Source organism: Rhinatrema bivittatum, chromosome 3 (genome assembly GCF_901001135.1).
Source record: "Rhinatrema bivittatum chromosome 3, aRhiBiv1.1, whole genome shotgun sequence".
NCBI classification, from domain to species: Eukaryota; Metazoa; Chordata; class Amphibia; order Gymnophiona; family Rhinatrematidae; genus Rhinatrema; species Rhinatrema bivittatum.
Genome location: NC_042617.1, coordinates 24888666 through 24909602, shown reverse-complemented (window position 1 = coordinate 24909602; position 20937 = coordinate 24888666). Strand labels below are relative to the sequence as shown.

At 46.2% G+C, this 20937-nt stretch overlaps 1 protein-coding gene across 2 annotated transcripts in view; it reads right to left on the bottom strand.

The window, feature by feature from the left end:
• Positions 1–931: 931 nt before the first annotated feature.
• WDR43 (WD repeat domain 43) overlaps positions 932–20937 on the bottom strand; it is a 180883-nt gene continuing 160877 nt past the window's right edge. Inside the window, exons 16-18 of one of the 2 annotated variants that reach the window (XM_029592967.1) lie at positions 15746–15815; positions 13767–13816; positions 932–1919 (exon numbers count right to left, since the gene is read on the bottom strand). In XM_029592967.1, the coding sequence (XP_029448827.1) occupies positions 1806–1919; positions 13767–13816; positions 15746–15815 (234 nt within the window). In that variant the 3' untranslated portion in view covers positions 932–1805. The remainder of the gene's footprint in view (positions 1920–13766; positions 13817–15745; positions 15816–20937) is intronic. The other variant, XM_029592968.1, reaches the window with a different exon arrangement.

Sequence of the window (20937 nt, the reverse complement as noted above, 5' to 3'; positions counted from 1 at the left end):
GGACAAGAACAAAGGACATCTGAGGAAAAGGAAGGCACTATATAAAGCTGAACAGGTGGTATGGATGGGCAAACTAGATGGGTCATAGTCTTCCATCTGTCATGTTCTAGATTTCTATGATTAACCCTTTAATAAGCTTAACAATACAATATTTGGTGTGGAAGGAGTCCTTGGCTGAATGGGAGGGTTAGCATTGTGCAGCAGTAGGGTAAAGGTACGGTGTTGTTACAGAATGACTCAAAGCTAGGGAACCAACATCTTATAAAACATTAAGATCATTAAAGTTACAGGAGGATTCAGTTATTTCAAATGTCAGCTTGGGAATCCTCACTTGTGTGGCTGAATTCAGTTCTGCCTATGAAAAAAAATTAAGTTTCTTACTTGTAACAGGTATTCTTCTCATAGACGGGGCAATTCAGCCACATAATCCCTTCTTTATGCAGAGTTGAACACCCACACATGCTCAGAAAAGACTTCTAGGTCTTTTGAGTTCTGAGTCAGCACATTCTGTGCTGGCGCTATCTGATGACATCACCCACTTATTCTGCTCGTCCATGCAGAACACCACAAGTCCTGTCTAAACTTTTCTACTGGTGTGTACCAGCACTTCCATGTTCTTGCACGCCTCCTCAAACACTACATGACCATCAGGGGTTTTAAAGGAGAATTATATTTATTCACTTTACAAAGGTGGTGGTATTTGGTTGCCAGAAACAGCTCCATTTATAGACAAACATACTGTACATTATTTCTCGTGGCTGCAGAGCTCTGCTGTGGCTCTCCCTCGGTTTATACACTAATGCTGCTCTCACTGCCTGAGAAAACAGCAATTCCAACTCCACTGCCAAGACATACAACTTAAAAAAAAAATACAGAAGTTCAAACTACTGCATGTAGTCTGTTATTTATTCACAAGCGTAAGCATCTCCTCTCCTCAATCTTACGCTCAGATTAGGTCTTTCATCGCTTGGCCCTAATATATGTACAGGCTCAGTTTTTTTTTTTTCTCTTTAATGATCCAGAGATCATTCTGGTAAAATTTCAAAGCATAAGAAAGCAAAATACCACGATTCCCTGTATACACAAGTGTATGTATATTTATATATATATACACAAAATAATCTGAGTCTGAATAAAATTAAATGTGTCTCGGCAGCTCAAAGTAGATTTAGACAAAACGAACAATAGAAAATAGAAAAAAGGGGGGGGGGGGGAATCCTTTTGTGATTTTTCAAATATTGCCAAAAATTTTTTTTTCCTGTTATCCAATAGAATGAGGAGGAAATTGCTACCTCTAATTGAAAACTAAAAGTAGAAAAAAAGTCTGATTTCGTACACCCATTTTCCTTTGAATTTCTCAATCTTCCTTAACTCAACAAAGCCTGACCCATAGTTTACACACCACTGGATGGCAGTGGCGAGTTTATTCCTCATAGAAATAGACGGCTTCCATCGGAGGAGACAACCTTATGCTTGAAGAAGTACACGCTTCTTTCCCCTCCCCCTTTAAACAAGAAGTGTTAGGGGAAAAAAAAAAGCAGAGCAGAGAGACGGAAGTATAAAAAGAGGGGGAGAGGCACGGAGAGAGATGTAACAAAAGAAAAGGCCAGCATGGTTGAACGCTCTGGGGTCTGAAATGTGCAGACTTGTTCCCGGGCTCTCCTGAAGACGGGAGCGATTCAGGCCTACTCTCTCCTGGGGAGAACGAGTCAGCAGCTTTCTCGCCTAGTGACCCGGTGGCTCAGATGTCTGGTGGCCCACTTCTCGTGACGAACGTATAGAGGATGAAAGAACACCGGCACCCACTATTCTTCCTCCTCCTCGCTCTCCTCTCCTGGGTCTGGATCGGAATCGCCATTGATTTCTTTGTCAGCACTCACGTCCTGTTCTTCCCTCTCCTCCTCTTCTTCCCAGTTGTCCTAGGAAAAAAAGTTCAGACTTACAACTGATTTTAAGTGGTACAAAGACATTGTGCATGCCCTACATCTGCTGTTGGCCTTTTTTTCCCACTTTTTAAACATATTTGGCTGATTAAGTTTGGCTTGTGTATCAGCACTTGTGGCGATTTTGTTCACTGGGAGTCAATAAGGAAACAGTACTTGTAGAATGGCATGGACTCTGTTCTTCCAAAATACTCTGATTCAAAACAAACTGCCCAAACGTAGCTGAATTCTATAAACCTTTTTCAGGCAAATCAACCATGTAACATTATTTCAAGGGAAGAACATAACAAGGTTGACAACTGGAGAAATTGCTTACCTGATAATTTCGTTTTCCTTAGTATAGACAGATGGACTCAGGACCAATGGGTATTGTGCTCTCCTGATAGCAGATGGGAGACGGAGTCAGATTTCAAAGCTGATGTCAGCCTACATATACCCGTGCAGCGTGCTTAGTTCTTCAGTATTCTCTTCGAAAAGCCAGTGTGGATATATGTTGCTTAATACTTGATCACACTTTATTAACCTTGAACTGGTTCAACTGATATATATATATATATATATATATATATAAAACTTTTGGAACTGGAGATCACCAGTGCATTCAAACAATAAACGCCGACACCTGGGCAACTGCGGGTGTCTTGAACTAGAGGTAGGCCGTGGCTTACCAGTATTTGCTTAGTCTTGAGATATGATATCTGAGGTTCTTGATTTCTGGAGCAGCCGTGGGCAGGATGCTGAGTCCACCTGTCTACACTAAGGAAAACGAAATTATCAGGTAAGTAATTTCTCCATTTCCTAGCGTGTAGCCAGATGGACTCAGGACCAATGGGATGTACAAAAGCTACTTCCCTACAGGGTGGGAGGCTGCCCTTGGCCCACTTAGTACTGCTCTTGCGAAAGCTGTATCCTCCCTGGCCTGAACATCCAGGCGGTAGAACCTGGAGGTGGTGTGTAGGGAGGACCATGTCGCCACCCATCAGATATCGGCTGGCGAAAGCAGCCTGGTTTCAGCCCAGGAGACTGCCTGGGCCCTTGTAGAATGCGCCTTGACCTGTAGAGCTAGTGGTTTTCCTGCCTCTATGTAGGCTGCCTTGATTACTTCTTTGATTCAGCAGGCTATGGTTGCCCGCGATGCCGTTTCCCCTTGTTTCTTCCCGCTGTGATCTGTTTTGCACAGGGGTTCTGATCTTTCGAGGTATCGGACTAGGATTCTGCCGACATTCAGGTGGTGAAGGTGGCGTCTTCCGAATCCTTGTGCTCATATGGAGATAATCTGGAAACCACTTTTGGTAGGAAGGAAGGAAGGAAGGTACGTACATGCAGCTGTATAGGGCCTGGGTGAACCTGAGGAACGGTTCCCGACAGGATAGTGCTTGAAGTTCGGAGATGCGCCGAGCTGAATATATTACGACCAGAAATGCTGTCTTTAAGGTCAGGAGACGTAGAGACAGGCCGCGTGTTGGTCTGAAGGAATTCCCTGCTAGGAAGTCAAGTACTAAGTTGAGGTTCCCTAAGGGCACTGGCCATTTCAGGGATGGTCAGAGTTGTTTAACTCCTTTCAGGAAGCAAGACACATCAGGATGAGTTGATAGTCTGAAACTGTCCACTTCGGCCCTGAAGTACGCAAGTGCAGCAACTTGGACCTTGAGGGAGTACCCCTTCTTCATCCCGTCCTGTAGGAATTGCAGGATCTTGGGAATCTTGGCTGTCCTCAGGAGGAGACCGTGGTCTTCACACCAGGCTTCGAATATTCTCCAGATCTGTATGTAAGACAGAGATGTGGAGAACTTGCGTGCTCAGAGCAAGGTGTCAATCACGGCTTTTGAGTAGCTGCGCTTCTTTAGGCTAGTCCTCTCAAGGGTCATACCGTAAGAGAATTGGTCCCTGCTGAAGAAGGTCCCTGTATGGCAGTAGACGCAGAGGATTCCCCACCAGTAGTCTTCGCATGTCCGCGTACCATGGCCTTCTTGGCCAATCCGGGGTGACTAGTAGAACTAGTCACCTGTGGTGTTCTATCTTGTGGATGATTCTGCCCAGTAGTAGCCAGGGTGGGAAGGCGTACAGGTGGTCTTCCTCTGGCCAGTTCTGGACAAGAGCGTCGATTCCCTGAGATTGTGGTTCTCGTCTGCGGCTGAAGAACCTGGGGACTTGGGCATTGAGACGACTTGCCAGTAGGCCCATAACCGGGAGACCCCATCGATTCACTATCAGCTGGAAGGCCATGTCTGCCAGTGACCATCCCCCCCCGGGTCTATGCTCTTTGCTGAGATGTTGTCTTTTCCCGTGATGTGGGAGGCCGAAATCACCTGTAGGTTTAATTCCGCCCATTCCATGAGGGGGTCTGTTTCCAGAGACACCTGCTGGCTCTTGGTTCCTCCCTGGCGGTTGATGTAGGCAACGGTTGTCGCGTTGTCTGACATGACTCTGACGGACTCGCCTCGGAGTCTGTGGCTGAATCATAGGCAGGCTAGTCTGACCACTCGAGCTTCCAGGCGGTTTATGTTCCATCCCGCCTCTTCCTTGTTCCATTGTGCTTGGGCCGTCAGTTCCTGACAGTGGGCTCCCCATCCTCGCAGGCTCGCATCCGTAGTGAGCAAGATCCAATTCGGTGGGAATAGGTTTACGCCTCTGCTTAGGTGTTCTTCCTGTAGCCACCATTGAAGTTAATCCTGAACCTCTGTCTGGAGGCGAACTGAGTAGTTCTAGGACACTGGGTTCCATCGTGACAGTAGGGAATGTTGTAGCGGTCGCATATGGGCCCTTGCCCACGGAACAACTTCCAGAGTTGATGTCATGAGGCAGAGGACTTGAAGGTAGTCCCATACCTTGGGGCGAACCGAGGTCAACAGTTTTCGTAATTGGCCCATCAGCTTCCTTCTCCTTGGAGGGGGGAGATAGACTTTGCTCCTTTTGGTATTCTAGTGACTGGGAGGGCTGTAGACAGCTCTTGGCTGTGTTCACGACCCACCCGAGCTCTTGTAGTAGGTTCCTGACTCTGGTGGTCGCGTGGCAACTCTCCTCCAGAGACTTTGCTCTGATCAGCCAATCGTCCAAATAAGGATGTATCAGGACTCCTCCTTTCCTCAGTGCTGCCACCACCACCACCATAATTTTGGTGAAGGTCCTGGGAGCGGTGGCTAGTTTGAAGGGTAACCCTCGGAATTGATAATGCTGGACCAGTATCGCAAAACGCAGGAAGCGCTGGTGGTCCTGATGGACCGGGATGTGAAGGTAGGCTTCGGATAGGTCCAGGGAGGTTAGGAATTTTCCCGGTTGTACCGCCATTATAACGGAGCATAGGGTTTCCATGCGAAAATGTGGAACCTTCAGGTAACGGCTGACAGCCTTGAGATCCAGGATGGGCTGAAATGTTCCTTCTTTCTTGGAAACGATAAAATAGATGGAATAGTGGCCAGTATTTTGTTGAAGCGTAGGCACCGGAGCTATTGCCTTCAGGCTGAGTAGTCTTGCTAGTGTGGTTTCCACCGCCAGTCTCTTGGCGTGGGAGTGGCAAGGTGATCTCATAAATTTGTCTGGAGGGAAGCTTTGGAATTCCAGAGAGTACCCTCTCGAATGATGGTTAGGACCAGTGTTCCCTTTAAGCTGTGTGCATGTGCGCGCGCACATGGCCCGTGAAGGCCGAGCACAAGGTACAAAGTTTAGCGCACAGAGGTTTTTAGTACTAGAGTTTTTCCAAAAACTAGGCAAATTATTAGGCATAAAATCATTATACTTGCACAGCAATGATGGGAGTCACCTAACGTGCGCTACATAATGTCTGTGCCACTCTGTGGGTTAAGAGATCTCTGACTCATCTCTACACAGTCCATAGTATTGGTTTAAACACTTGCTCCAAAGTTTCTGTAACCCCAGTGAATTTAGGCCTAAGTGCACACACTGATGCGGCTCTCTGACAGAGGCCAGGATACCACCTGTTACTTAGAACTGACTGCTAGCCTGCTAGGTCATTAATGGGATGAGGTCAGGGAGAGTTCATACTCCCAACCTCCAATGGCATAGCTGCAGCGGTTCAGGATACAGCTACACAGTGCAGATGGGAGGGATGCTAGCATTGCTAGGCTACACAATACACACGCGTACAAGAATCTATGCTCTGCGTCAGCAGCTAGATGACTGAGTGTATATGATGCCATGTGGTAATATAAATCATTTATAAAGAACATTAGAAAAAGATAGTGTCAACTGGTTAAGTTTAAATAGGTTGATAATATTTAAGTTAATTACAATTAAGATAATAAGATTTGAACAAACAAAAACCGAAATGAGTAAAGGTGTTAAACGCAAGAGAACAGCTACATCATTTAAATCCGAATGGCTAGATGAGACTGTTGAAACTAATATCGCGAAGTCACATGGCCTAACTCGTGTAGCCCTGTACGAAATTTTTTCGTATGATGAAGATAAAGGAGTCATTTGTCTGATCTGCGCTGAAGCGAAAGCTGTAGAGGCAGGGGCGGATTGGCCTATCGGGGGATCGGACATCCCCCGGTGGGCCGATCGCTCCAGTCATGTGATCTGCCGTGCGCGGCCGTGACAGAGCCGCGCTCGGCAGACCACGTGATGTGTCCTGGGCTGGCGAATACTCGGGCCAGTCCGACATCGTGAGTCCGCCACTGGCTGTAGGAGAGTTTTCTACGGGTAAAAGTTGGAACGAGGTCTGGAAGCTGGATTTCCTCAAAAGACATCTAGTAAGTAAATCTCACATTGACAGTGTAACAAAATTGAAAAATATGAATCCACTATTTCGCGGTGGGTTGAAAAACCTGTTACTAGAGACTCCAGAAGAAAAGCAAAGGAGGCAAATCGTTGTAGAACGGAAGCGTTCAAATCCAGATGAGATAAAGGTCCTGACTGACAGCGTCTTGCCAGCCATCAAATTTGTAAAGCTGCCAGATAGTTGGAGAAGTAAAAATTGCGCATTTGAATTTCTTGACGTCATCAACAGCATTGTTCAAAATGATATAATGCAAGAAATTTCTTCGGCATTGCTCCACACTTTAACTGTTGATGAAAGCACTGACATATCTTTGACCAAATGCTTAATACTTTAAGTATCGGCCTAGTAATGCTTTGGATTACAATTTATTGTTTGGTGGCATTTTGCGATTAGAACATTGCAATGCTGCTTTAAGTGTATCTGCCATCAAACTCTTTTATACAGCAAACAAGCTTGATTTAAGGAAGATAGTTATGTTTACATTGGACGGAGTCTCTGTTATGTTAGGAAGAAAAAATGGAGTAGCAGCACAATTGAAAAAAGAAATCCCACACCTAACTCAGCAAGATTTAGGAATAATTGATACATGGAAAGAAGTCAAACTGATGCAAAACATTGAAACTCTGATCAGAACTGTGTGCTCGATGTTTAGTAGATCTATTTCAAAAAGAGTTAAATTTCAAGAAATCGTTGACACCTCAGAGCATGATTCAGTGGCATTCAGACCTTTAAATGAAGTGCAATGGCTGTCGAGGCATTTTACTGTGCAAGCTATAGTTCGAAACTATGCTGTTTTGTTACAATATTTCGAGGAAGAGCGGGGAAAAGACCCAATTGCCAAATACTGTTTCAAGAAGCTGAGCATTTCTGAGTTTAGGGTAGCTCTAGAAATTTTGAATTGATGTTCTATCAGATTTGGCTTCATTGTCTTCTTCAGAAGAAGGGTTTAACAACTCTAGAAGCTCACCATCTAGCTCGAGGCAAACTGAACAAGATCAGAAGTTAATATCTAACAAGCTCACCTCAGTGGAGTCAAAGTGTTAAAGCACTATTACAGGTACCAACCAATAGTGCAGTCGACACAAACTCGCTGATCACATTTATCTCTTGTGTGTCCATCTGGATGAAAGGTTTCCAGAAGAGGATGTACAGGCATGGGCTGCATTTGATATTGGGTCACTTGTCAATTGTGACTTCGATTTCAGAATTGATAACATAAAATCACTTTGTGTTCAATATAAAGAGTTTCTGCCTGAGGAGTTAACAGTAGTTGATAAATACAACGACTTCAAATTCGTTGTTGCTGAGAAAATCAAAGACAAAGTTGTTTCAAATTTGTCATCTATGTTGTCATTTGTAACTCAAAATGAACAATTCAAAGACCTCGCTGTGTTGATGGATATTGGAGGAACATTCATGGCATCCAGTGTAGACTGTGAATGTGGCTTCAGTTTAATGAACGCTCCAAAAACCAAATCGCGGAATCTGTTACAGACAGAGCATTTGGATATGATCATGCGTGTGAAGAACTATCAAGTAGATGGCGGAAATATACCGTATTTTTCACTCCATAAGACGCACCTGAGCATAAGACGCACCTAGGATTCAGAGCACGAAAATTTAACAAAAAAAAAAGGTGTGCTAAACTGGCTCTGTTCCCGGGCATCTGTATATCTTATGAAGCAAATTAGGGGAGGGCATAAAATGTTTTTTTGTCCCCATTCCCCATCCCAACCCTTTAAATTTAATTAACTACAACCTCCCACCCTCCTGACCCCCCCAGTAGCCCCTGTGACTTAGTAAGGGCAAAGGCTATCGGCGCCATTTTGAATACTGGCAGCCGTCGGCCCGAGTGAAGGAGATCGCTCCCGGACCCCCGCTGGACCACCAGGGACTTTTGGCAAGTCTTGGTGGGGGCTTGTAGTTAGTTTTTTTTTCTTTTTTAATATTCGCTCCATAAGACGCACATACATTTTCCCCCCACTTTTGAGGGGAAAGAAATTGCTCCTTATGGAGCGAAAAATACGGTAGATCTTGACAGAATCCATAAAGAATGGACAAATGTCAAAGACCGCAGGGGAAAAATGTAAATATTATGGACTGTGAAATTGTGAACTGAGTTATGAGGCACAGTTGCATAGTATATATGGTATAAAACAAATAAACTGTTACGCTTTCTACTTGCTATACCTTAGCAGCTTCTTTTAGTATATAAACATGGTAACATTTCATTTGGTCTTCACTTCTTTTTTAACTCCAGTAGGCCGAGTTGTAAGTTTGGACGCACAACATTAAATTAAGTTTCAGAAAAGTTGCATACAACAACATTTTTGCGCACATAGCATGTCAGAAATTAGAGGGAACACTGGTTAGGACCCACTTGTCCGATGTTATCTCGACCCATCTTTGGTAGAAGAGGGCAAGCCTGTCCCCTATGTCTTCTTCCTGTGGATGGGTCTGCATCTTCTCATTGTGGGGTATTGGCCTGAGCCTGCCCCTGTGCCTCTCAATGTGCTTGTTCCAAAAGGAATAAGACCTTCCTGAAGGGCAAGGTGCTTGGGACTGTGTTCCTGTAAGGTTTAAAACGCTGCGATCCTCTACCCTTGGTTCTTCTGGGAGAGGAGCACTGATATGTTCTTTTGTTCCTGTCTTCAGGTAATTGGGGTCCTGGGGATTCGCCCCATTTGTTGCCTAACCTCTCCTGTTCGGGAACGAACTGGAGAAATATTTTAAAAGGCATTTTTGTGAGGTTCGTTTTGGAAGTCGTGTCAGCCGACCACTGCGGTGGCGACACCCCTGGCTGAGGTACACACGAGGTCTGCAGTAGCATCGGTGAGGAAGGAGACTGCAGGTTCCATCTCTTCTCTGGGCGTGGTTGCGTCTCTGGCGAGGATCAAGCAGAACCGTGCCACCAATGTGCAGCAGGAAGCAATTTGTAGCGTCATTGCTGATACTGCTTAAGGATGGCTTCCAGCCTTCAGTGCCGCTCCTCCCTCCACAGGGATCGTAGTGCGTTTTGAGACTGCACAGATCATAGCGTTCACTTTAGGGAAGCGTAGGAGTTCCTTAGCTGTGGGTTCCAGCGGGTATAGGGCCTCTATGGCCCGTCCCCCTTTGAAACTGGCCTCTGGAGCATTCCATTCCAGGTCAATCAGTTACTTTATGGACTCCAACATAGGAAAGTAGTAGGAGGCCTTACAGAGGTACACCAACATGGGGTTCTTCTTTGGTTCTGATATAGGCTCTGGTTCCGATATAGACTCTTTTTTGGTTCCGATATAGTGTCTTCATAGTCTGGGACACGAGGGCTGGTAATTCGTCCTTAATGGCAGCCGACGGCCCTTTGCCCTTATGTCACAGGGGCTACCGCCGCCATTGGTCGACCCCAGTGACATAGTGAGGGCAAAGGGCCGTCTGTGCCATTTTGACTACTGGCAGCCGACAGCCCAAGTCCAGATCGCTCCCGGACCGCTTCTGGACCCCCGCTGGACCACCAGGGACTTTTGGCAGGTCTTGGGGGGTCAGGAGGGTGGGGGGTTTTGTTAGATTTTTACTTTTTTATTAAAGATTTGTCTGCGAGCCAGATGCAGCCATCAAAAGAGCCACATCTGGCTCGCGAGCCATAGGTTCCTGACCCCTGTCCTATAGTATAAAGTTGTGAGCGAAAGTTTAGGAGCCCCTGGTCAAACTGCATATTTCAATGAATCGCTATGTGAACAAAAGTTGACAAAACCTCTACATGGTAAGAAGTTAATCATGACATCTTTCTGCAATTTTTAATGCTAAATTACTATCTGCTGATTTTAACAGATTGAAAATAAAAACAGTGAATACAGCATATGCAAAAGTTTGGACACCCTTTTGGCAGTAATAACTTCAAAACTGTTCCTGTAGCCAGGACTTGTTTTCCCCAACTCGTCACAGAATATTTATAGCTCAGAAAGATTCTTAAGTCTCCCTGCACACACTGCTTGAGATCTCCCCACAATCTTTCAGACTTAAGGCCATTCCAAAACCATCTTTTTTCCCCTGCAAGTACTTCCTGGTTGATTTCAAGGTATGTTTTGATCGTGGTCTTGATGAAATATCCAATCTCTGTGGGACATTAGCTTCTTGAATATGCCATTCAGTTGAATCCATACTTCTACCTACACACAGCATTTCCTGCGGCGCTGGCTGTCACATAAGCCTAAAGCATAAAAGATCCACCCCATACTCAACAGCTGGGCAAGGTGCTTTTTTTTTTCTCCAAATGCATCTTTTTGGTTGTGGCTGAACAGTTCAATTTTTGTTTTTTTAAGTCCAAAAAGTACTTTGTTCCAAAAAATTTCAGGCTTATCAAGTTTCTGTGTTGCATATTTTAGTGATGAGGTTGTAAAAACGTTTCCTTATTATAACTCTCCCAGCTGGATCATTATTATATAAGAAATGCTGTATTGTGGTCAACTACTCCGATGTTAACTAAACTTCTCAGCAAGTCATTTGCAGCAATCTTTGCGTTCTGTTTTGCAGATCTAACCAGTTTTCAGGCAGTTCTTTCAGAGATTGCTTTCTTGTTCTTCCAGATCTTGCATGGAACTGTTGAAGCTGAGGCAACTTCCATTCCTTAGCAATGCTTTTGACTGGTAAAATTGCTAACTAGAAGTGTTTGGAGAATCCATAATATATCTGGCTTGGTAGTGTGTCCGTCAGTGCTCGCGCATGTTCCCCAGCCTGCTGACAGATGGCGCAGGTGGCTCCCCTGGCTGCCTTGGAGGCTCAAACATGCCATACAGCGGCCATGTCACACCACCAGCTACAAGAGGTACCCCTGGGGGAATTCAGCGCTACTGCGGAATACAGATTTTGCCCAGAATTCCTCCTTCCCACAGATTTCCTCCCTCACCTTGCAGATTTCCCCCACCTTGTCGGAAGACTATTCAAAACCGGAAGGACAGCGGCCATCGCGGGACAGGCAGAAAATAGCAGAGGAGACCCCGACATGCCGTGAACGGAGCGCGCCCCGCGGCACATGCTCCGTTTGCGGCGAAGATGAGGGCCAGTGCGCCATTTGCAGCGAAAAGGGAAGGCCCCCGTGTGCTGCGATCGGCGCGCCCGGGCCTTCACTTTCGCCTAACAGAGCGGGTGCTGCGGGATGCGCTCCGTTCACGGCATGCCGGGGTCTCCGCTGCTATTTTCTGCTCAAGGCAAAAATGGAAGGCCCCCGTGTGCTGCGAACGGCTCGCCGGGCCTTCATCTTTGCTGCGAACAGTGCGGCATGCAGGTGAGAGAGAATGTGTTTCAGGGAGGGTGAGAGAGAGCAGGAGGGTGTGAGAGAGAGCATGGGTGGGGGGGGGAGGATGCCGGTGAGAGAGAATGTGTGTGAGAGAGAGCATGGTTGGTAAGAGAGGGTTGGGGAGGGTGTGAGAGAGTAAGGGAAGTAAGAGAGGGTGGGTGGGGGGGGATGCTCGAGTGTGAGTTTCAGAGAGAGGGAGCCTATATGAGGGGCGGGGGATGCCGGTGAGAGAGAATGTGTGTGTGAGAGAGGAGAGGGGGTGTGGGGGAGTGCGAGAGATAGCTTGGTATATAAACTTTGCCAGCCCTGGCTTTAGCAAATGTGCCTCCAAGTCCCTTGCCCTAGGTGAAAACAATTTAGTTTTTCCTTTTCGGCTAACGCTTCCATACAAGAGCATATGTGCCAATAAAAAGGCTCGCCACCCGGGCGTAGAACGGGTACAGTTCCTAGTATATATCTATATCTATCTATCTATCTATTTTTTTTTAATAGCCTTTTCTCCTGCTTTGCCAGAGTGAATTATCTTCATTTTCAAATGCTCAGACAACTGCTGTTTAGAGGAACTGGGGATAGGGGCTGCTGAATTGCACTCTTCCTGGGGAGGGCGCAGTCCCAAGATTGCTCAGATCCGGGGGCTACCAGATAAGGTCGTGGCTGGCCTGTCCTCCGACTGGGAGGGGTCGGACTTGGAGAAGTTCTGAGTGTCCAGTCCTCCCCCCTGGGCTCCCTCACAGTGCTGACACAGGTCAGGCCGAGCAGCCCTAATATGGCAGGCAGCACAAAGGGAGCCGCTTGTGCTTCTTTGTTGCCAGAGCCATAGCTCACAGTAGCTTGTGCGTTTAGCTGATTAGCACAAGCTCGAGCTCGCACAAATCGCCCCGACTCACGTAAGTATAAGCGTCTGGTTGTGCGTGCGCACAAGTATGCACGTGGTTATGCCCACAGGTGTGCGTGCACTTATGCACACATTAGGTGCACAGGGCCGGCCTGCATCACGCGTACCGACGGTCAATGGGGAAAAATGGCACCACCGCGGCCTGCCACATGGAGTGACCACCGACCCTGAAACGGGGCCTAGCCCATCAGGGGCCCGCTCAACCCTCTCGGAAACCCCCTTCCCTTGCCCTAACGGGATCGGGAACGTCGTCAGTATGGCGCGCCGGGCAAGGAGACAGGAGGAAAGACTTACCAAAGCCCTTCCGCGTCTCTGAATGGGAGGAGTTCTTCTCTACTTACCTTGGCTCAGCGCTTACCGGCTGAGTACAGAGACGGTCTCCAGCTGCAGGGGGGAGAGGGCTTAGGCCATCACCACCATGCTCTGCTTCCTTTCAGATGCTTCAGCAGCAAAGTCCATGCCAGGGACTGGCTACAGGACCAAGGCTCACCTCTGAGGGATCTCGGAAATCACCTCAGGAATTCTCAGCTGGGGGAGGGACCTTTAGGTATCACCACAGGAGAGTGGGGATCAATCTTTCTCCAATTTAAAGATAAACTTTCTTCTTCAAATTAGTACTGCAACCCTGCTAAACACCAATGCTGGTGTGGGGATAGCACGTTCACATCTGCTAGGAGATGGAGAGATACTGAAGGGCTGAGGTCACTGCAGGGGTGTATCTAAGGTGACATCAGCTTTGAAACCTGACTCAGTCTCCATCTGCTAGCAGGGAAGCACATAACCCATTGGTCCTGAGTCCATCTGGCTACACGCTAGGATATACAAAGCTTTTCTGAACGAAACCTGTCATATCCAGCCCAGCTACTGAAAGAGCTAAGATAACCAAAGAGAAACATACAAAGTTTGACTTACATCTGAATCTCTCTCCATCATCTCATCTTCAGATTCTTCATCAGAGGACTCTACGAAGAGAGGTAGGATGGTTAAAGACACAAGAACAGTTTAAGTTCAAAGAGGCCACTGTAAGTAGCTCAGTTGATGTTGTGGGGGCTGGGGTGAATCAGGGCAGATGTTGTTTCCCCCTCCCCAGCACTTCCTGTTCTGCCGCAGGGTCTGCGAGCTGCAGAAGCGGCGTGACAGCCACTTTTGAACCCACAGGAGTTGGGTCCATCCCACCCTAAAATCAGCCCTTGGGAGTGGGAGATGGTGATTATATCTTCAATTTGCGGATGACAGTCCTTTTTCCTAAGCTGTAATTTTGAAGATGGTTGAGTAAGTTTGAATAAAATAAAACCTAAAATAAAACAAATTTCAAAAAATCTTAAGCAACAAATTTCATAGGGAGAAGTTATGGAAAACAATCCTATCCTACAGGAAGGAGAATACGTCAAATCACACGGATCACTAGAACACAAAGCACTGATGAAGACCCATGCAATGTTGAAACATTTAAGAGAACGCGAGGAAACTGCAGCACCGTGGTAACAAAGATAACCTACAAAAATGATAAAGGGATGGAACAGCTCCCTTATGAAGGAAGGCTAAAGAGATTAGGGCTCTTCAGTTTGGAGAACAGATGACCGAGAGGAGTTTATTAATTCTGCATTTAGTTGTTCTTTGGGCTTCCAATTTAATCAGAAACACTATGAACCTTCATTTACAACAATCTTGTGGTGGTTTTTTTTGTTTTGTTTTTTTTAATTATCCCTCTCTCAATCTAATTTAGCCCAGACATTGTAGTGACAGTTCTCAGCCAGGGGCCATGTACCAAGGGTTCCCTTCCAGAAGCCTGAAATCACGGATCTTAAGTCTTGACACTTAAGTGTTTGAGATCACCTACTTTGCAGCATTTCCAACCCCTGCCAGCTTGGAACACCTAACCCCGGAAATCAGACCCAGCTCCTCTGTGTGGCAGTGCGCAGCTCTGCCAGTGAGATACCGGGCCAGCTTGCTACCTTTTTTTTTTTTTTTTTTTTTTTAAACTATTCCCATCCAATATGTTTCACTTCCTAGACAGATTCCCAGGCTGAACTCCTCAGTGCACTTCTTGTGTCAATAGCAGCAAGGGCAATGTCTATGCAACATAACGTAAGCAGTTTGTGCCCAAGGCTCCCAGCACTGCAGCTGAGCCACAGGGCCAGCCCATACCATACAAGTTTTAACACTGCACACACAAGTACACAGTTACCATTGACACTACACTCCTGATCATACAGATTGGGCAATATATATGCTATGTGAAGTGCTCTGTGTTATTTACTAAAGAAACCCCAAAAAGGGAAAAATGCACTAATGTGAAGATAATAAAAACCAATTTTATTCAAAAGCTATCCCTGTTAAAATAAATGAGCATGGCCTGTTATACTCAATTTAAAACAATCAATCAAATATAGTACAATATTGTATTTTAACAAATAACTAGGATACAACCTAATACAAGTTCAAAATGCGGGCAAAAAATGTATTACACAATACAGTTATTTAACAGTCAGATGCCTGTCAAATCTTTGACTTTTACGGTTTGTGAATATATACCAGATTCTTTAAAATACAAATATGCTGTTAACGCAGGACATCACATGCCATAGCTTGTCTTCTCTGTGCGTGTATGAATATAGTATTGTTTGTGTACATCTTTGCGGCCATACAATCTATTGTTTAAATGTGCTTATGTAATACATTGACATGTAATGTGGTTTTATACACGTACACTAATGATTGATACAATCAAGTGTAATGAAACATAGAAATGACGGCAGAAAAAGATCAAACGGTCCATCCAGTCTGCCCAGTGGGCTTATGGTAGCATCTGCCGCGCAGTTTACCCCCATGCTTATCAGTTTCCCAAACCGTAGAAGTCAAAGATTTGACAGCAGAAAGTCAACACCTACCTTCTTCGTACACAAGTTTTGCTGTCTGGTTTACGTCTGTTACATCCTGACGTGTTTCAGATGCTGAAATCTGCAAAGAAACACATGCTGCACTTACACCAAACATATTACCACTTTGTTTTTTTAAATGAAATGCAAAATCCTGGTTTTAAAGGCTGCAGGTGTGGCCTAGGGACTATGGACCGAATTCTCTTTGCAACTTCTGCATTTAAGATCTGGAGTTGGTACTTAAAGGCCAGATAAAGCCTTACTATCCCTGCACAGGCTTTCTATGATTTTCTGTATGTAGAATTTCATTTTGGCCACAGAATCTGTGCTATCATCACATTGTGCTGTATTACAGTTACAGTGCATTCAGAAAGTATGCAGACCCCTTCACTTTTTCCACATCTTGGAACATTACAACCTTATTCTAAAATGAATATATATTTTTCCCTCCTCAAGCTACACACAATACCCATGATGACAAAGTGAAATCAGGTTTGTAGAAATTTGTGCAAATTAAAAAAAAAAGAAAAACCACACAACTGAAATATCACATTTATGTAAGTATTCAGACTCTTTGCTAGACATTCAAAGTTGAGCTCAGGTGCTACTGGTTTCCACTTGAGATGTTTCTCCAACTTGACTGAAGTCCACCTGTGGTAAAATTCAATTGACTGGACATGATTTGGAAAGGCTTAAGTTGACAGTGCATGTCAGAGCAAAATCAAAGTCATGAAGTCGAAGGAATTGTCTGTAGACCTCCAGGACAAGATTGTGTCAAAGCACACATCTGGGGAAGGGTACAAAACATTGCTGCAGCACTGAAGGTCCTGAAGAACACAGTGGCCTCCATCATTCTTAAATGGAAGAAGTCTGGAATCACCAGGACTTCTCCTAGAGCTGGCTGCCTGCCCAAACTGAGCAATGGGGAGAAGGGCCTTGGTCACAGAAGTGACCAAGAATACGATGTGATGGGAGAATCTTCCAGAAGGACAACCATCTCTGCAGCACTCCACCAATCATTCCTTTATGTTAGAGTGGTCACACGAAAGCCACTCCTCAGTAAAAGACACATGACAGCCCACTTGGAGTTTGCCAAAATGTACTTAAAGGAACCGCTGCTCTAGCAGGGACACACTGTTGTTCTAAACATCAATGGTCAAAAAATCTCTAAACCCGCATGTATGCCAATGATGCAGAAAACTTTCGAGCTCGCAACATAGTGCCTACCACTGCTAAGGAAAACCCATTTTAGCAATCTTGCCATCTCAAAGACCAAATCATAAGACAAAAAGGACCAAACCATAAGACAAAACTGATCGGGATTCTTGTGGAGGATTCTCTGCCTCAGAAGGTCTCTGCAAAATGGAAGTTGCTACGGCATGACCAGCTGTTGAAGGTTCATATACCACGGCCTCTGCAGCCAATCCCGGGCCACCATAAGGACCAATCCCGGGTGATAGGCTATCTTCTGCAGAAATCTGCAGATCATTGGCCACGGAGGAAACACATATTAAGTCCTGGCCTCACGGCCAAATTTGGACATTGAGTCAGAGTACCTAAGGGTGCAGCCTACAGCTATAAAATCGTTGCACCTTCATATTCTCGTGGCTTACCATCAGATCCAAACAGGGCCAACCCCACCGGTAGACAACGAGCTGAAAGGCCTTGTTTGCCAGTTTCCATTCCTTGGATCTAAGACATGAAGACGGAGATAATCCACCTGAATGTAGTCAACTCCTGTAATGTGAGATGCTGACAACATCCGGAGATGCTGTTCCACCCATGGCAAAAGGACATTCACTCCCTGAGAAACCTGCTGACACAGAGTTCCTCTATTTATTTAAAATCTTGTCGTAAACTTCCATACATAACTGTGGTCAGTTGATTTATGTAGGCCACCGCCATGGCTTTGTCCAACATCATTCTCACTGCTCTCCCGCTCTATTGGTCCACAAACTGCAGTAAAGCTTGAGCTTCCAATCTGTTAACGGACCAACCTATCACCTTCGGGGTCCTCAGCCTCTGTGCTACCAAGCTCCTGGCAATGAGACTCCCCTTCCTTGGAGACTCACATTCATGGTGACCACTATCCAATCAGGGGGCCTCCAGATCTGTTCTCATGGTGAGATGATACCTCTGCAGCCACCAGAGTAACTCCTATTTCACAACAGAAGGGAGACAAGCTTGATCGTGTATTTCTATGATTGAGGGTTCCACCTTGACAGCAAGGTTCTCTGAAGTGGTCGCATATGTGCCCTAGTCCATGGAATTAACTCCAAGGTTGCCATCATGGAACCCAGCGTCTGCAAGTATGCCCACACTGATGGCCGGTTCGCCAATCGCAGGGCTCAGATCTGTCCCCAAAGCTTTTGGATATGCTGTTCTGGTAAAAACACTTTGCCCTGTGCTGTATCAAACCAGGCACCCAAGTAATCTAGAGCTTGCAAAGGTTGCAAGCTGCTCTTGGATAGATTGACTACCCATCCGAGCTCTTGCAGCAACTGAACTACCCTGCAAGACACAGTCCAGCTCTCCCCGGCTGACTTTGCCCCGATTAACCAGTCATCCAGATAAGGCTGGACTAGGATGCCCTCTTTTGCGGAGCATGGCTGCCTCCACCACCATTACTTTTGAGAAGGTATTGGGAGCTATGGTCAATCCAAACGGCAATGCCTGAAATTGGTAATGATAGCTGAGCAATGAAAAGCGCAAATATCACCGATACTCCTTCCTGATGGGGATATGAAAATAAGCCTCCATAAAATCCAGAGACTTGAGAAACTCTCTTTTGTACCACCATGATCACTGACCACAAAGTTTCCATCCTGAAGTGGGTGATGCGTAGAATCCAGTTGACCCCTTTCAAATCCAAAATGGGGTGAAAGGACCCGTCCTTGGAAACCACTAAATAGTTGGAACCACCATCAATTCCATCCTGGTCTTTCAGAGCAGGAACCATGGCTCTTAACACAATCAGCCACACAATCAGCCACTGTAGAGTGGCACACACAGAGTCCCTCTTTCCGGAGTTGCACAGTGAAACCATAAATGAGTCTGTAATGGATCAGATAAATTCTAGAGTGTAGCTGTTCCTGATCATGTCTAGAACCCACTAATCAGAAATGATACGAGTCCACCTCTGATAAAACTGAGAAAGATGATCGCCTATCTCCAGTACCAGAGGATGGATCCCCAAAATTTCATAGGGAGAAACAAGAGGCACTGGAACAAGAGGTCCCATACTTTCTAGGCTTCTTTGTATAAAGGGCCTGAGACTTTTTAAAGGAACAAGATCTGACTCCCCAAAACCTTGCTTGACTAAAACTGCTGGGAATCTTGAAAGCACCCTCCAGGGAAGGAAGACTGCGAAGATGGCTTCTTGTCTTCCAGCAACTGAGGGATCTTGGAAGCACCCTACCTATTTGCCATCTTCTTCAACTCTTCCCTAAACAAAAGACAACCCTAAGGGTAATTTAATTAAATTCAACTTAGAAAAGGTATCAGCTGACCAACTGCACAGCCAGAGCAAATGTCTGGCTGCAACCCACCCTAGAGGCCCTGCGCATCAGATCAAAGCCCGCCCCCACTAAGAAAGGGGCTCCAGGCTCCCAGGAAGACGTATTATCTTCCTGACCCTCGGGATCTTCCTGAGTCAATTGAAAGCCAACACGCGCACCACAATGCATCAGTATGCAGCAATCTGCACATTCATTACCTTCATAGGCTTGTTTCAGGATAGCCTTGATTTGCCAGTCCTGAGCATCCTTTAACACAGTTTCACCTTCCACCGGAATGGTGGCCCTCTTAGTCACAGAGTACACAGAGTACACTTTAGGAAAACAAAACTGCTTTTATACCCAAGGGTCTAGAGGGTAGATCCCTACCAAGGACCATCCCCCTTTAAAATTTGCCTCTGGTGCTCCTCATTCCAAATCAATCAGTTCCTCTACTGCCTCATGGAGGGGGAAAAAAAAAGGCACATTACTTTTCACAAACTGACCATGATTAGATCCTTTTTCAGAGGCTGAGAGGCAACCAGTTCTTCCTCATTTGGCTCTAATGTCCTCAGGTACTGAGCTATCATCCTTGGAAATTCATCCCGATGGAGGTATCTGAGCTTTGTTTGGGAGCCTCCACATCCAGAGGATTCTCTCTCCTCCAAGGTGGGATCCCTTGAGCCTACAGGATTGGGCTGAAATCATCCAAGAAGTCCTCTGACACATCTGGCTCCTTCTCTGCTACCTCCCGGTCCTCCCTGCCTCCTTTCTGTGCCTTGTGTCACAGAGTAGAGAGCGGAGCTGAACGTTTAAGGCTCTTCGAGAAGGACTGTCCCAGTGGGGGAGTTCTCTTGGCTCCCTCCCTGTTGCACATCCTGGACTGTGCAAGAAGTCTGTAGACTTTAAAACAAATTCCACCCACGAAAGGGTAGATTAAGTCCATGCCCAGTAGCAGGTAAGTCCACTTCTGAGCCAGAACCCAAGGCTTCCATAGGTTGCGGCAACAAGGGCGGTAGGCCGAGATCTTCCCCACCAGAGATCTCAGGCGGCTGCCTCTCTCCGTGGGGGGTCAGTTACCTCTACGGTCTCTGATTGAGACCCCCCGCCCCTTGCTAGAGCAAAGTCTGTTGGGGCCAGCTCCTCCATTGCCAAGGTGCATTTGGAGCACAAGTTGAGAGAGATTTGGCTGCACGGCCTGCATGTGGCAAGCCATGCAGAGCAGAAGTCTCTTCCTGTGCTGGCCTCCAGGCGCCATCTTACCTGCACCAATTGGTTACAGCCACATGTGGTTCTCTCCTCAGCAGCCTTGTTGCTGCCATGCACACACCACAAAAGGAAGGCTCCTGACTTTCCCTGATGCTGGCACAAGAAACACTGCCAGAGAAGGACCTGTGCTCCTGCTGCTGCTCACAACACGAGTGCACCCAGCTGTGTGATGCTGACGCTGTGCTCTTTCCTTTAAAATGAAAGTTCCTGTGTGTGCTCAAGGGACTCTTGTCTATACCAAACTACTGCAGTCCCCTGCCTGCCTGACACACCAGAGCCCAGTCACTGCAGGGAATCTGGACACCATCATCAAGGAAGGGGAAAGAAGGCAAAGGAAGGTAAAAGAGGGGAGAAAGAGAAATGAGCATAAGGCTTCCTTATCTATCCTGGAAGTGAAACTTCTACTGGAGGGAGAGGGCTAACGCCTTCACCTCCGGGCTC